At 37.3% G+C, this 17,280-nt stretch overlaps 3 protein-coding genes across 37 annotated transcripts in view; 2 read left to right on the top strand and 1 right to left on the bottom strand.

Moving 5' to 3' along the window:
* tln1 (talin 1) overlaps window positions 1–17,280 on the bottom strand; it is a 1,269,505-nt gene that overhangs the window by 502,656 nt on the left and 749,569 nt on the right. The window lies entirely within an intron of this gene.
* The window catches only part of ppip5k2 (diphosphoinositol pentakisphosphate kinase 2), a 93,182-nt gene that overhangs the window by 3,310 nt on the left and 72,592 nt on the right, over window positions 1–17,280 (top strand). For all 35 annotated transcript variants that reach the window (XR_015500745.1, XR_015500742.1, XR_015500740.1 and 32 more), the window contains exons 2-7: window positions 838–898; window positions 7,141–7,432; window positions 9,097–9,292; window positions 10,229–10,319; window positions 13,234–13,319; window positions 16,237–16,391. Coding sequence is in view for 24 of the 35 variants with exons in the window: in XM_087270085.1 (XP_087126211.1) it covers window positions 7,271–7,432; window positions 9,097–9,292; window positions 10,229–10,319; window positions 13,234–13,319; window positions 16,237–16,391 (690 nt within the window). In the remaining 11 variants the exon portion in view is untranslated. The remainder of the gene's footprint in view (window positions 1–837; window positions 899–7,140; window positions 7,433–9,096; window positions 9,293–10,228; window positions 10,320–13,233; window positions 13,320–16,236; window positions 16,392–17,280) is intronic.
* The window catches only part of sh2d4a (SH2 domain containing 4A), a 209,872-nt gene that overhangs the window by 123,735 nt on the left and 68,857 nt on the right, over window positions 1–17,280 (top strand). The gene's annotated exons all lie outside the window — the stretch shown is intronic.

Here is a 17,280-nt window from a genome sequence, read left to right as displayed (position 1 = left end):
AATAGTGAGTCAATTAAAATGTTTGGGTGGACTATGCTTTAGAGCATCTAAAAGGAGATCTTGCTTCTCTTTTTCTTTCATCAGTTAATCTCTTTGCTGTGTCATGCTGCATTTAGTGCATGTGAATAATCTTTAATACTGACCTCTCCTTGATTTTCCTATTGGTGGCGTTATGTTTGGGTGTGGTAAAGAAGGTCAGATATTTGCCTTGTTGTGTGCATTATATGGACACTACTACTTCCTACTACTTCTGGCAAGATTCCGAAGTGCACATAATGAGTAGTAGGCAATTTCGACACAGCCAATGTATTTTATTTTGAGAAACATTTAAAATATTTTGTATTAGTAAACATGTCAGGCTAAATAATTCAAATGAAGACTTCTGCTATCTTCATTAGTTTCTAAAACACAGATTTCTTTACAATTTAAAATGCCATCTTTGGATATCTTTTCTGCTGGAGATTCTGTTGTCCTAAAAAATGTAAAAAAAATAAAAATAAAAAAAATAATATATATATATATATATATATATATATATATATATATATATATATATATATATATATATATATATATATATATATATATATAAAGAAAAATCCTATGTATTCTGTAGGAGCAGTATAACAGAAATTGTTTAACAGAAAACCTTGACTTTTCCAAACCGCGGTATACCTTAAAAACGGTTATCGTCTCATATCTAGTCATGAGTTTATTTTTATTGAACTGTTCTATCTGAAGGTTTGCTTGAGGTTTTATTTCCTGTTATTAGTGTGCATTAATAAAACAAATAAATAACTTACCCTAATTTTAAATCTTTTTTTTTTTTTTTTGCAGGATAATCATTGCTAACTTTGAACTTGTGGGCATCTGGAAATTATTGTGACCCATCGTAGAGGTGAGTTTGTACCATCAGATACAGTATTGCGTCATGATTTTTAAATTCATTCTCTATGGAAAAGCCTGTGACTAATTGTTAGTCTATTAAATATGAATCTGCAGTAAAATTAATTGTAATTATTTGGTTTCCACTCTAAAGACCCCGGTATATGTCAAACAAAATCAAAAAATTAACTAAAATGACAATTCAAACTAAATCTGATCAAAACAAAAGTCAGCTTGAGCTTTTTTCGACAGTTCAAAGCAGCTCATAAAAAGTTGGATGGCTGACGTTAAAGTGACGTTTCGACACAGTATCGAGATCCTGAAGCGCAAGTGTTTCGAAACACTTCACCGAAGCATGATCTAAAACACCCAGGTCGCGTGACTAAAGGCTGATTTATACTTCTGCGTCAAACACCGGCGTATGCTACGGCGCTAACGCATAGCCCTTCGCCGTGGTCGCAACAACGCGTAGCGCAAGCTCTGTGATTGGTTGGCTTGGTAGCGCTGACGAGTCTGGGCAAGACCGAAAGCCGCGCAAATGGTGCGATCGATTGTTTTCAAGTGTGGAGTCCCGTGAAGGAGCTCCGGATGGAAAGTTTTGTTCTGTGTTTACCTCATGGTTAAAGTTGTTGCACGTCCGCCGGTTCCTGCCTCAAAATGAGCAAGTTTGAGCCACTTGTACATCCAGGAAGTGTTCAGGAAAAGCAAAACAGAAGCGAAGAAACTCGACACAGAGGAACATTAACACCTCACTGCCAACTAGCCTTTCGGAAGTGTTAATGCAGACCAACAGAGACAGCTTGCAGAAGTATAAATGCACAGCTGCTCGCGTTGCCTGCACCGTGAGTTACGCCGGTCACTTGACGCAGAAGTATAAACCAGGCTTAAGGTGATTCGAAACACCCTTGTCACATGACTAATGTGTTTCGAAACACCAGGGGCCTTATGTACAAAGACTTGCGTTGAATTAATACTAAAACATTGTGTACGGACAAAGGTGTAAATTTGAGTACGCAGTAAAAAATTCAGATGTATGAAACACTGTGTATGCGGAAAACCACGCATCTACATGAAACTGAGCTCTTTTGCACAAGTGCAAAACCCCTTCCTGCTTCCTCCCCCATAAAAATATGGCAATGACTCCACTTTGGCAAAACCAAATGAAAAAGCAATGGCAAAAGCGAGCGAGAAATAAGAGAAACTTCACAGAATGTGAATTGGAGGTGCTTCTATCGGAGGTAGACCGGACAAAAACTGTGTTATTTGCAAGTTTGTCTTCTGAAATTAATAACAAAAAAAAAAAAATAGAGTTTGAGAGGTTAGCTGAAACAGTTAACGGAGTGGGGACTGAACATCACACAGTGAACGAATTAAAAAAAAGAAAATGTCCAATGCAAAGGTGCAGGTTATGAGCAAGTTGCAACCTACTGCTCTCCCTCAGAAAGCTAATATGGAAGTAACTGAAAAAACTGCAATTCATCGAAGTTCCGCTAGTCCTGGCTCCATAACAGAGCAAATTGAGCTCACTGTTAGATGCCAACTTTAGAGCAAGAAAAAAAAGGTGTTTACAGCCTGGTACAAAGAACGATTTTGGTTCATATAGCTAAAATTACCCTTCATGACAACTGTGAGGGGGTGAATTTTTTTATTTTTCAGCTGCCCAGCGATGGAGCGATGTGTGCTATCATCTGCCCAATCACATTTGAGCATTACAGATTATTTGCACAATTACTGAATGGAAATGTTTCCGATTCACGTATGCAGATTCGTCTTCAGATGGCGCCTTTATAGCAATGTAGAAGTCGATCACTCCGATTACATTGGGAAAACCGGCGATCGCTGCAAATTGCGCTTTTAATGTTTGGCTGGTCAACTGCATGGTATGGAAACCTTATATACCTGCTAGACATGCGGATGATCCAGTCTCATACAGCTGCCATTGCACGGCTCAAAGATACTTTGGAGTGTGCAATTCAACATAATTGCCTCTAGGAGTCGCCAATGCAAATAAAACGAACACACACAAGAAAAACTAGATTTTAAAGACTCAGACGGGGTCACACACCAGCTGTAAAGAGCCACCATGTTGCGCTATGTCTTTTAAAGTACTAAAAACTGATTTATTCTGCCTGTCTGCTGCAAATAGAAAACAATGTTAAGATGTGGTGTGCCGCGATGGGGCTTCTCAGGGAGGAGGCCAGATGTGTACTGTTCTCACAACTGCCAAAGCTGCATTTAGGGCATACATGTGTGACACATTTACAACCCAGCCTACTGCAGTGCAGGGGTGTTAGATGGTTCGACAACAATACCATCACTCAGTGTTTTCAAACTGTTTTTGCCCTCAAATGAAAAACAAAACAGGACTTTTTTTGAAGTATACCAGGGTTTTTAAATCCAAATAATGACTTGAATAATGCAGCCTAGATGAACATTCTGCCTTGTTTCCACTGAAAGGGTACAGTTCAGTTCGGTACAGTACGGTTTGGTATGGGTTACAATTATCAGGCTTGTCTCTCCAATGCCACATGGTACTCTTTAGTAGGCGTGGAAAACATAACAGAAAGTTATGGTATTAGGAGCCCAAAGTTATAGTAGTAAAGTTATCAGGAGCCCAAGATCATTGTTTAAAGGGGTGGTCCAGAATGTAATTTTAAGGCTTGGTTGTGTTAATAAGATGCAAAGCAATGTGTGCTCATGTTTCACTTAAAGGAAATCGCGTTATTTTTTCATATATCTCACTGTGATTATACACAGCTACTCAGCTAACATGAAAATGACTAAGTTATTTTCTGTAATATATCGTGGCAAAAGAATAAAGCACAAGATGTGGGATGCTACCTGTGTGAGCCTTGATTTATTTTTATGATTTTTTTATTTTTATCACGAGTCAGGTGAGCTATCCTGTATTTTTTTTTACTCACCGCGTTACACGACGTGTTTCACATATATCCGGAATATGCAGGTGTAAGTAATATGAATCATCCACATATCTCTTGCGACTTCATTATCTGAGATGTGAAACGCATAGAAAAGCTGCCTAAAGACAATCAGTGCAGTCGCGCACACACATAAAACACGAACGTGCTGGTGGAGTGTGTGTGTGTGTGTGCTTACAGCAGTTTGACTGATAAATATGAATTTGTAGCTAAATCGTTTGTGGCGCAAAGCAGTATTTCCTATTGTTTATATCGTTGCTACAGCATACCGTTAACGTTAGACACCGTACATGTCATGATCAATTTTAACAAATAAAAGCGCTTAAAGGTTGTAGTGCACAGCTTCTACTTTGAGGAGATTTTAGCCGAATCCAGCATTGAATAGGAGAGATTCTGGAAGCTGTTTTGTCAAATCATGCTTGCTGTGTATTTTATAATTCTCTGGAACATAATTAATATTGAACTGTAAGCACTTCTCTTTGTGTCGTGTCCTTTGGAAGCCCAAATACAGAAACAGAAGACTCTCTGTGGAAACAGCAGTGTTTGGACGCATTGTTAGCTTCATTTCTGCTGTATTGTTACAGCGCCTCTGGCAACAGCCCTCAGCTGCGCAGTTTGTGTGCGCAGTAAACAAACCTTTGTGATCTCACACGGGGCGCAAGTATTTTTTGTAGTCCCCAAAATTCGTTCATTGTAGGCTTTGCTAAGCTAACTCTGTAAAAACCAAGGTCTCCCTTAGCATTAAACTTAAAACTTTTTACATTCAGAGATGTTGTTTATGTTCACACAGCTACATTACACATCAACTAAAGTTTAAAATATGAAATCATAGTGGACCACCCCTTTAAAATATAAACGCACTATGAGCACATGCAAATAGAGAAAGCGAAATGACCCATGCTTTCCTCACGCTTTTAGACGCCCTCGTAAACCACAATAAATAACATTCAGCTGATTCTGTTCTTGCCTCTTGGTATGTGGCTTTTGTGACAAGAAGACAAGGTTTGGGTTGACCGTGTCTTATTATTTGTATTATCAAGTAGTGTAAATTTAAAAATGGCACTTTTATTGTTGTCTTTCTCCTGGCTTGTGGCACCCACTGGTGACGATTCTCTGTAAACCAATAGCGCACCTTATTGTAGGGCAGGGCAATAAAATCGGTATTGATATGTATTGACCGAACTACATTGTCAATAACTATTAAAAAAAAAAAAAAGTTTGGTTTGAAGTTTTGGTATGAAGGCTGTAGTTTTATCGAAATGTGTCTGCTGAGTGTGTGCCTTGGAAGGAATGCCAATAAGCTTATGGTGTAAGTTTGCTATTTCCAATGGATACGGGCAACTTGTGTGCGCAAATAAGGAGTGATGTGCACATGGTGTGCAAACGGCGTACATGTGACACAGGCATTTCTATGTATACCCACCTAGTTAAAAAACATCTGTACTTTTCTGAATGCGTTGAGCACACCGTGATTCATGCAAGTAGAACTAATCAATCTGGTTCACACTTTGTATGGAAATTACACATATCCGTAATAACGGCAGACTAATTACGTCAGACAAACACGACGCACCAAAACACTGCAGTGCTTTTCACTCTTTTCCATAAACTTGCATCTGAACTGCAGCAATGGTTTGTCCGGTTGTCATCCTCTAAGAAAACGGTTGATAGCCGCCTAGTTACGAGAGACGGCATAGAAAATGGTGAAGGAAACCACGCCCTCGCGCTTGTCACTTCAGGTCAAAATAACAAGACATGCGAAAGTTGTGCCGTATAGCAGCAGTGACGAGATTGTAAAGGATGTCGCCAGAGTGACTTTTTGGTTTCTTTTCTTGTGCATCCCAGCCACTAGCGTCCCATCTGAAAGAGTTTTTAGCATAGTTGTAATATTGTCATTCAACTTTACAATTTGTAATGCTGCATAATGTATTTGAGTAATAAGGGCTAGTTCCTTTATTTGAAAGCTTAGGGTGCTTTCACATCTGTAGTCCGCTTCATTTGGTCCGCACCAAGGGTAATAAATGATACATTGTTGCATCTTCTGCCGTCTTTGGGTTGTTTTCACACCACACTGCTGGCTTTGGTCCGAACCAGTTGAAACGAACCAAAATGCAGTCATCTGACAAAATCCACATCTCTCATTGGCCAGATGTTGTTGAACATATTTCCTAAACTGCTTATTGATTGGTCAGAATTCACGTGCGGGAAAATGCCAATGAACTCCCGCAGGTAAACAAAACAGGCAAACACAAAATGCCGCTTTTTACTATGAAGGGACGACTGCGCTGACTGATTGTATGCCTGCTTTAGACAAACTATACATTTTGAGAATGAAGCGCGGTCGTGGCTGGTAAACAGGGTTTTAATGCATCGCTCGTCACTTCAGGAGGAGGCGTGAATTAATTTAGCTAAAGTGCAACATGGTCATCTTGCGGAAATATTACCAACGATCCATCTGGTAATGTTTTCCCCTCTCTCTCTCTCTGTTGGTTTAGTGCTGTCAACAAATATTTTTCCTCCATATCCCATAATGCACAGCGCATCGGCCTACAGCTGCTGGATTAGTCCAAAAGGCGCAGTACTTTTTGTGGTTGGACCTGTTTTAGTATGGATCATATTCTCACCACAAACGAACTGTCCAGGGTTCGTTTGAAAGCCTACCGAGACCACCTCTTCAAGCAGGTCTCGGTACGCTTATTTGGTCCGCTTTTGGTGCGCACTCGAGTACGATTGCTGCATTCTCACCTGCACAAACGAACCGTAGCAAAAGGGAAAACGAACTCTAGTGCAATTCAATCGAACTAAATAAGGCAGGTGTGAAAGCACCCTTAGGTTTGATCAACATAATTAGTTTTGTTTACAGAGTTTGAGGTTCATTGTATCATTATTATTGACACCTTACAGATGTTACAGATCTACTTTACCATCGCACACACTTTGCAACGTTTTATTTATCAAGTTTAGGAGTCTCTTTAACACTTATGTTTATTTTAATATAAAGATATCAGACATTTTGTTTAAATATTTTTGTTTTTGACTATTAAAACTATTTGCCTTAGTAATATTGGTAAATTAAATTAAAGTGGTTAGATAAAATCCTAATATTCCTAAATATATTGTTAAATAATATTCAATAATTATCAATATCGAATGATATAAAACATGATATTGTAATATTTTTTTTTACAATATCGCCCAGCCCTATCCTATTGTACAGAACTGTATAGCTCAGTGGAAACAGGGCATTAGAGACTTCTATTAGAAACACTGAAAAGCCCTTCTGAAAATGTTGTTGTGTTTTTGTGCTCTGTTAAAGAGGGAGAGGATGAAGATGAGTGTCTGTGAGGAGCAGGAAGAGGGCTGTGAGGCTGGATATTACCAGCTCTAACCTTCAGTTTGACCTCTGCCGGGACTCTGTGAGTGGCTGACAGCTGTCTGTAGTGAACATGTCTGTGCACGAGGACTTGGATCACCCTCGCTTTTTTGTTGGAGCTGATGACGGCGAGGGAGATGAACTGCTGGATCCAGGCAGAGTCCTCGGCTATGATTGTCTGTATGAGAACGTGGAAGAAGAGGATGAAGAGAGAGATGATGCAGAATATGATTCGGTAAGTGGAAAACGCCTGCTCTTTTGCTGCCTCTTAGGGACGGTGAATGATTGGTTTTGAGTTCAGCCGGCTGGTAAGAGGTGTGCAGGTAATCTTCTTCTTTAGCATCTGTGTTAGCATTCCCGCTTCCCATGCAATCCCACTCCATCAAGCGCATTTCATTTTAAAAACATGCCGCATAAACTGATTCATTTCAGTAAGTCACAGCATTTTCTGATTTGATTAGAGGATTAAGCCCAGGTTTTCCATGCGTCCTGGAGCACTTTGATGGATGTTTTTAAAAATGTATCCTGTGTATGTATGTATGCTTTTCTACAATAAACAGTAACATATGAATTCATTCATTTAGTTTAATAATACATTACATAATAAATAAATTACAATAAATAATACATTACAAGCATATCTTTGCTTTGTTTCATTTATATAAAAGTTAAATAAACATTGCTTTATGGTTTTCAGGGACAGAAATTGAACAATCAAGCATGAAATAACATGATCAACATTGTTTACATTAGTTAGAACTAATAATATTTTTATCTTTATAATTGTAATAAATAATAATAATAAATGCTTACTTTTATATAGCGCTTTTCTAGACTCTCAATGCGCTTTTCTCAATGGGGGGGATCTGCTTATCCACCACCAGTGTGCAGTATCCACCTGGATGACTTGACGGCTGCATTATTGTGCCAGACCACACATCAATTGATTGGTGGAGAGGAGACAGAGTGATGAGGTCAATTACAATATGAGGATGTTTAGGAGGCCATGATGGACAGCGGCCGATGGGCAAATTTAGCCTGGATGCCGGGGTGAAACCCCTACTCTTTTTCGAAGAACATCCTGGGATTTTTAACGACCACTGAGAGTCAGGACCTCAGTTTAACATCTCTTCCGAAATATATTAATATATTTATATATATATATATATACACACACACAGTTGAGGTCAGAATTATTAGCCTGAACTATTAGCCCCCTGTTTATTTTTTCCCTCAGTTTCTGTTTACCGGAGAGAAGTTTTTTTTTAGCACATTTGTAAACATAATAGTTTTACTAACTCATTTCTAATAACTGATTTATTTTATCTTTACCAAAATGACAGTAAATAATATTTTACTTGATATTTTTCAAGACACTTCTATACAGCTTAAAGTGACATTTAAAGGCTTAACTAGGTTTATTAGGTTAACTAGGCAGGTTAGGGTAATTAGGCAAGTTATTGCATAACGATGGTTTGTTCAGTAGACTATTGAAAAAATATAGCCTAATGATTTTGTCCTTAAAACTGTTTTAAAAAAAAAAAAACGCTTTTATTCTAGTCGGAAAAAAAAAAAATAAAAAAATAAAATATATATATATATATTAGTTTTTTTTTTTATGTAAGTTGCATCTGAGTATGGTAGCACCAGGTCAAATTGCAGTGTTGAGAAGGAAAAAGACACAGCAAGAATGGTCTAATCTGATTCAATGATTTATGCTAAGCTAAAAGTGTTTCCGGCAGACCTGGAAAATGGCTGCATGGATTCAAAAATGGTAAAACTCAACTGCTTAACTCCTAGGATATTTTTAAAATGAGCCTATTTCCAAAAATGGAGTGTTTCTTTAAACAAATCTAATGAATTTTAGGTAAATATTAATTGCACGTGTTGTATCTGCAGCCCCCAGAGAGACAGATAGTGGTGGGTATCTGTGCCATGTCCAAGAAGTCAAAGTCCAAACCTATGAAGGAGATTCTGGAGAGACTGAGTCTGTTCAAATACATCACTGTGGTTACGTTTGAAGAGGAAGTCATTCTGAATGAGACGGTGGAAAACTGGCCGCTCTGTGATTGTCTCATTTCTTTCCATTCCAAAGGTTAGTGGTATTCTCTCTGTTACCTAATGAAATAATATAATAAATAAAAAATAGTGTTTTTTCCAGAAACCAAGTCCATTAGTTCCATTCCATTAGATTACATTTAGATTTTTGATTTATTTATTTATTTTTTATTCTTTATATATTCCTTATGAGTATTTATACCTCTTTTTTGGCCATCTGTATTACATTTTTCTGGGAGAAGAAATTATGAATGGTCCATTGGGATAAATCAGAAAGAAAATAAGGGAAAGAAATAAGTTGCACCAGTTTAGATATCATCTTTTATTATTAAATAAAAAAAAGTATGCAATATTTATGTACCTTTTTACAGACATTATAAAGATGCTTTGTTTTCCATCACTCCACTTCAAACCTTTTAAATAGCATTATACAGAACAGAAAAAACTGATTTTATATGTGTAAAACAAAGATAAATTCTGATATATACACGTAATTTTACAGTTTGTGTGCGCAGTAAAAAAACCTTTGTGGTTATATACACGTAATTTATTGTAAACATCAATCGTAAACAAGCAAACTACTAGCAAATCAGGTGATGAAATTATTTGACTCATTCCAGAAGAACAGAACAGTAAATGAGGACTTTAAAGTGTGCATATATTTGTAAAATAATATGAAATATGTAAGTACACTTTACAATACATTGTCATCGAGTTAACCTGAGAATCAAAAACAATGGGCGATACTTCAACATTATTTATTAATTAATTAGCTAATGCTGTTTTACACTTCACGGTTCATGTGATTATAGATACAAATAAACAGCCAATATCTTATGAATAGGCAGGAAATCAATTTCTAGTAAATAGTGAGAACTCTACCTTAAACTAAAATGTTACTGTTCATTCCCTGTTGATATTTTCACACATCAGAACAGTATTTATTAGCAGCGTTTATTGTCTGTTTTCACAGGTTTCCCACTTGATAAGGCTGTGGCTTATGAGAAGCTGAGGAATCCATTTGTCATCAATGATCTGGATCTTCAGTACTACATTCAGGATAGGTGAGCTTCACGTCTGCCATCACAATATGGTTATTATATAGTGAATAGTGGCTAATTTCTCCATGAAATGATAGGAGTGCAGTCATGTAAATGCGCTGATGGGATTGTAATTGTGCGGGGGATTTACTGACAGGGCACAAATGAAAGAACTCGGACACAACAGCTTGTTTCCAAATTGACTGGTGTAATCTACTAAGTGAAAATTAGGTCACAAACAAGCACAGGCAGTGATAATCAGGTATGCGTGATCTACTAACAACACAAGCGTAATAAATACATTCATTTTGGGGTGTTAAAGGAATAATACAAATAGCAGCATATTGACTATTTGGAATATGGACATTAACGCATGAGGTGACGAGAGTGAGGATGGGCATTTTTTGCAAAACAGGCATGACTTTTTTGCACATACATCATCAAACGACTAGAAGCTCTCTCTCACTACACTCATCTATGCACTGAGAACTGTTTCCCCAGCTGTAGATTAAAGCTAATAATAATGTAAATAATGTTCAGGTTCTTGCACAGACTGGTTGTTTTGGTTTATAAGGGCTCTATTTTTAAGGTCTAGGCACAAAGTCTGAAGCGAAGGGCGTGCCCGAATCCACTTTTGCTATTTTAAAGATGGGAAAATACGCTCTGCTCCGCAGTGCATGGTCTAACAGGGTTGAGCTTATTCTCCTAATGAGTTATAGGTGTGTTTTGAGTATAAGCCAATCAGAGTCTCATCTCCCATTTCCTTTAAAAGTCAGTTGCGTCACTCCATGGCCCACTTGCTATTTACATGGCGGACTTTGTAAGTAGAAAAACTGAACACTTCAAATATACAGTAATATATATATATAGTTAGTGCTGTCAAAATTTGTGCGTTAACGCATGCGATTCATTTGAAATATTTAATGGGTTCAAATTTTTTTACGGAATTAACGCAGTTTTAGGTTTTTTTTAACTTCCTGTTGTGTTGAACGTGTTCAACATGCAAAGAAATATGGATAAGACCAAGGAAGCACTTTTTGAAGGCAAGTTTCAGTATAAAACAATTAATGTCGCATCACCAAGCTATCCAGAGCGATTATGCATGTTGAATCTGAAGGGAGTCGCTCCTGCGCATTGTGTGTATCTGTCTGTCTGTCTGTCTGTGTGTCTGTGTGTCTGTGTGTCTGTGTGTCTGTGTGTCTGTGTGTGTGTGTGTGTGTGTGTGTGTGTGTGTGTGTGTGTGTGTGTGTGTGTGTGTGTGTGTGTGTGTGTGTGTCTGTGTCAGGGGTGGAGTGAGCGACATATCTGAGTAGGTGCGTGTGAGACGTACCTGAAGAGCGGTTAGGGTGAGTTGCGCCGCGCGCGACGTACCTAAAGAGCGGTGGGGATGAGTTTTCGTGCGACGTATCTGAAGAGCTAGGAGGGATGCGATGGAGAGGGGTGTGCAACGTATTTAAGAACCTGGCGGGAGACGCACGATTTCCGGGAAATTATCATTCATTTGCGGGCATCCGGGAGTCTCTGTGCATTTGCGGGATTTTCCCGCAACTTCCGGGAGACTTGGGATGTCTGGACTGGACTATCTTAGCAACTGGATGAATGTAAAGGAGCACTGAGCAAAATTATTTCTACCTTATAATTAATGTTCTCAACTCACAGCAATACAACTTTACAATGAGTACAATTATTTGTGTTCAATACTTTATTATTATTATTATTATTATTATTATTATTATTATTACTATAATTTTCCATTTTCCATATCTGCAATGCCTGTATTTTGGCATTTTTTGCAGTCCACTTAGAATCCAACATGCAGACAATTTTTGTTTGTTATTGGCATTGACTGTTTTAAAATTCAATTGGAACTTAAATGCCTGTGTTTTTAAACTATTTTAAATGCCCCTGTTTAAAACACAAGACTTCTGCTACTTGGAAAAGCGGAACAGGCCATTTTTTGTTTTAAAAAACTTCTGCTTCGTGTCAAAAAATTCTGTGTGATTGAGGCTTTTTCCTCTATATCAAGTACACAAAGTTCTGAATTTCAAACTTTCCTTGTAAGAACTAAATCCTGAGGATGCGAGGACATGTCGGGTAAATCTTTAAATGGAACGTGTAGCCTACATTATAATGTCATTCACGTACCCTGGATACATTGTTTTCCAATCTTTACAATAAAACGAAAACATGATATAAAGCACTGCCTCTTTTAATTTTGATAGTAACAACTTAAACATAACAAACACCAAAAATGTAAAGGCATCGTGTACATATTTATATCACAGTCATCTTCACTGCTCGCATATTTATAATAAAACGGAGCCTAATAGTTAACATAACTGCCTCCTGTCATATTCATTGAAAAATATGAATCATGCAATTAATTAATGGTGTTTAATGCTTTTACAAACAATAAAGTTTATCAGAAAGTTTAAAGTTTGTTCTTTTTAAACAGGATTTCACTTCAAATGTTTGAAAAGAAATCCTAAAATTAGTTTGTATGATTTTAGGTTATTTTTATTCACTTAAAAATTAGTTGGCTTCCATGCATAGAACTCATTTAAATCTGGACTATACTAGCTTGATGAACAAGAACTAATCTCATTGCCTTGTTGTTTAAAGAAGAATAAAAGTGTTTTAGGACTGGAATGATACAGGGATAATGATGGATTTTTGTTTTTTGGGTGAACTAACCTTTTAGGTAATAAAGGGTTTTTTTAGAGGCTGACCTTTTTATTTAATGTTAAGTAATGTCAATGATATATAGCAGAAGATTAAAGAATCATCTATTTGAACAATGGCTCTTGAAGCATCTTTGCAGAACATTAATTACATTTTTGCATGTACAATGGTAAAAAACAGATGGATTGTAGTTCAAATAATTAATATGTCCCCCCTATCCAAGATTTAAATTCTGCTGTAATGTGTTTGTGTTTAGGAGGGAGGTGTATCGGATCCTGAAGGATGAGGGAATACAACTCCCCCGATTTGCAGTTCTGAACAGAGATCCTGCCCAACCAGAAGGTTTGTTAACTCCCTTAAATCTCACACTGACCTAGTTTGGACGACATTAAAACAAGCCTGTGGCACCAGAGATCAGATAATGTGTTTAGATTATCTACATCGCAGTGGTCTGTTCTCATGTAGGAGTTTATTGTGCATCTGCGTAAAATATGATAAATTACAAGCATACATAAACACAACAGAGCAAAGATTAAAGTTGATTAAACCATGCTTTGTTTTTCTGGGGAGTCTAACAGTATTTAAGTACAGAAACTGATACGAGAAATAATGATAATGCAATAATATGATGAAAAATAATGTGGTCTACATGATAAAAGAAGTTTAAAGTTACAAATGAGAATTTTTGCAAACAATATTTTGAAGCAACTTTGGAAACTGATGACCCACTGACTTAAATAGTATTTGTTTTTCTTGCTATGAAAGTCCGTGTTTGCCGTTTTCTAACATTCCTCCAAATATATTTTTCCTAATAGAATTAAGAAACTCATCAAGGTTTGAAACCAATCGTGGTTGAGTAAATAGTGAGTAAATTTGCATTTTTAGGCGAACTATTATCCCTTTTAGGCTAAAGATAACAACCCTGCATCACTGATCTAATCTTTTGTTCAAGTTATGTTGGATAAATTGTATTTATGAGTTGAACACACCACAAAAGTGTTATGGAGTCGAAAGTTAATATCTTCAAGCCCCTAGTTTCTGGTTTGTGGGCATGTCGATGAGAAATATAGTGGAATCAATGGATGTGACGCCTGATGTTTATGCTAATTTTTGTTAAAACTGAAATAAGAATGAAAGGCTGTCAGACTGAGGCAGATGGATTGAACTTGAATCACAATACTTCCAGGTGAAATGAAGCAGTGTAATTGTTACAAAAAATGTTTTTTTTTAAATCTGACAAGATTAAAGTAAAACAATTAAAGGTACAGTGTTTGATTTTGATTAAAGGGTGCATATTCATAACAAACAAAGGCGTAGTGTGAGTGAGTGTCACAACCCCCTGATGTTAGTCTAGGGAATGGGGTTTGACATTTATTTCTTGTCAGCTTAGTCCCTTTATTAATCCACGGTCGCCACAGCGGAATGAACAGACAACTTATCCAGCAAGTTTTTACGCAGCGGATGCCCTTCCAAGGATACCCATCTCTGGGAAACATCCACACACACATTCACACACACACTCATACACTAAGGACAATTTAGCCTACCCAATTCACCTGTACCGCATGTCCTTGGACTGTGGGGGAAACCGGAGCACCCGGAGGAAACCCACCCGAAGGCAGGGAGAACATGCAAACTCCACACAGAAACGCCAACTGAGCCGAGGTTCGAACCAGCGACCCAGCAACCTTCTTGCTGTGAGGCGACAGCACTACCTACTGCGCCACTGCCTCGCCCGGATTGACATTTATGTGCAATTAAAATAAATTTTATACAAACAGTGAATGAAGTGCAAAAGACAACCAAAGTAGATACCAAAAATATGTGACTTTATTTGCAATACCCAAATGTGAACATAAACAACGAATTAATCAAAATAAAGAAAAATTAACTAAGGCAAAAATATACAATTTACAATATATACAACACTGAGACAAATAAAGACAAGAAAAAAAACAAGAGAGCTGGCGGAAGGGACGTGGGCGGCGCTAAAGAAATGAAAAGAACAAAACTCAAACTATATCTAACTCCTCAGAAGCATCTAACTAACTAAATATGTGAAAACAAAATAATAAACACGCGAAGAGTCTTCCGAGTTCTAACTATCTACTCTATCTATCCAAAAAGCACAAGGGGTGGCGCTCGCCCCTAACCTAATTTACTATACAGAAGAGTAGTCCTACGAGTTGCAAAATGTATGTCACGTGACCTTCTTACCTGTCTGCTTCGTCCAAGCCTCTTAAACAACATAACTGAGAAAATGGAATGAGATAACGGACGGATAACTTGCACACACAGAAACGGGCAACAACACAAATACACAGTTACACAGGGTTTTTCTAAATGCAACGCATCACACAAACACAGAAACAAGCGGAAAAAGAAGAGAAGGGGCTAGTGAGTGCTCTGGCACACGCTTTTATAACGGGTGGTTATACTTTGCTTTGCTTTGCTCATTGGATGTGACGTAAGAGTAGTATGAAATAGAAAATAAGGTCTCTGCATACTGACGTGTGAAAATTATGTAGACATATTTTAAAATTCAAATAGTTAGTCACTCACACAAACCTCGCACACCGAGTCTGATGCATATTGATTAATCCATTGTGAAATAATTTGCAAAACAATACAGGCAGACACATGCAAAACAGACAAACACACACACCAAAAGTCAGTTTTTCAGAGTTTTTCAAATCAAACCTGTTTAATTGTGTGTTTTTTTTTTTTTTTTTTTTTTTGATAGACAAAGGTTTCGGAGGCTGTGTGTCAATACAATTGAGTCGAATTTATATTTTAACATGCAAAAATTGGGGACGTACATTTTGGATTCAGTGTGCAATAACCTTAAGGCTTAAAGCCATCGTAACCAAACAAGAGCGTTGAAGCAATTACTAGAATGATACTAATAAAGTGCACAAGATATTAAAGCATATTTGGCATTTCCCTGATTTTTATAAAACCATACTGGAAATCGAGGCTGTGTGACATTATTAGCTTGATGACAAAGCACACGGCCTGTTATTTCTCTGGATTTAAACATTCTTTGTAACATTTGAGATAATATAAATATATAAATCAGCAAATTGTATAACTTTAAAATACAGCTTTTTACATATTGTCATTAATATGCAGTGGCTTCATCAATTATTTTTTCTTTTTCAAGAGAAGGTACACGGCCATCTTGTGATGAAAAAATTACTTGAAGTACAAACATCCCAGCAGGACACAAATGCAGACATTGCTGTGATGTTTTTTCTAGAATGTAACCTGGTGGAGGGAGAGGACCATGTGGAGGTGAATGGGGAGATTTTCCAGAAGCCTTTTGTTGAGAAGCCAGTGAGTGCCGAAGACCACAATGTCTACATCTACTACCCAACATCTGCAGGCGGAGGCAGTCAGCGGCTCTTCCGCAAGGTGGGATCCAAATACACACCACATTCTACATAGGATTCTTATCAGAAGTATTTACAAACCAGTGGTTATAAAAAGCAATACACTTGTGTTGTTCAATTGCGCAACCAATCCCTACTGATTTTTAAAATTCATGTACATTTCCGTTAACGTTTGAGCTGTTGAGTGGGTTCCTATATCTGCTGATTAGAGCTGCATGATTAATCGAAGGGGATTTTCATGCACATTTGCTCAAAGCCAGATGGTTCAATCAGCATTAAAAGTCCTGTGAAATTAAAATCCAAGTTCTTAGGATATCTATAATCTAGGGTGCAACAAAACAGTGACAATATTCACATTTATAAGATATAAACATCCATTGCATTATAAACATCAAATGCTCTCTAGTATCTGACGTGTCCTGCCCCCTATGAGAGACTTCTCATTTGCTTTTCTTTTGATGCACTCTCACTTGCACAGCTGTGATTAATGCAAAACACTGTTGGCTATTTTTTAAATGGCAGGTATATGCTAGAGCAGGGGTTCTCAACTGGTTTGGCCATGGGACCCACATTTTTACATGGTCATCAACCCGTGGGCCAAATTTTTAGGAGCTATAATACAATTTTAGGAATTATAATTAATTTGTATTTATTTGTTAACATACACAAGTAGTGACAGATAAATCATAAGAAAATCACCAAGACTTACAAACACACAATATTTCATTATTGTCATTTAACAAAATGTCTCAAATTATAGAAATATTACAAAGTAAAAACGACAAATGTTTGGTTTCTAAAAGTGCTCTCGTGAGAGCACATCACTACATATGACACACTGAGGTTTTAAGCCTTTTTTGTCATCAATATTCGGGGTCGTACTTGCGCTTCAACAAATTTGTTGCTGTAAT

This window comes from Danio rerio, chromosome 10, assembly GCF_052040795.2.
Source record: "Danio rerio strain M-AB ecotype USA chromosome 10, GRCz13ab, whole genome shotgun sequence".
Classification (NCBI taxonomy): domain Eukaryota; kingdom Metazoa; phylum Chordata; class Actinopteri; order Cypriniformes; family Danionidae; genus Danio; species Danio rerio.
Note: the sequence above shows the minus strand (reverse complement) of the source record. Positions and strands in the feature narration are given on the sequence as shown.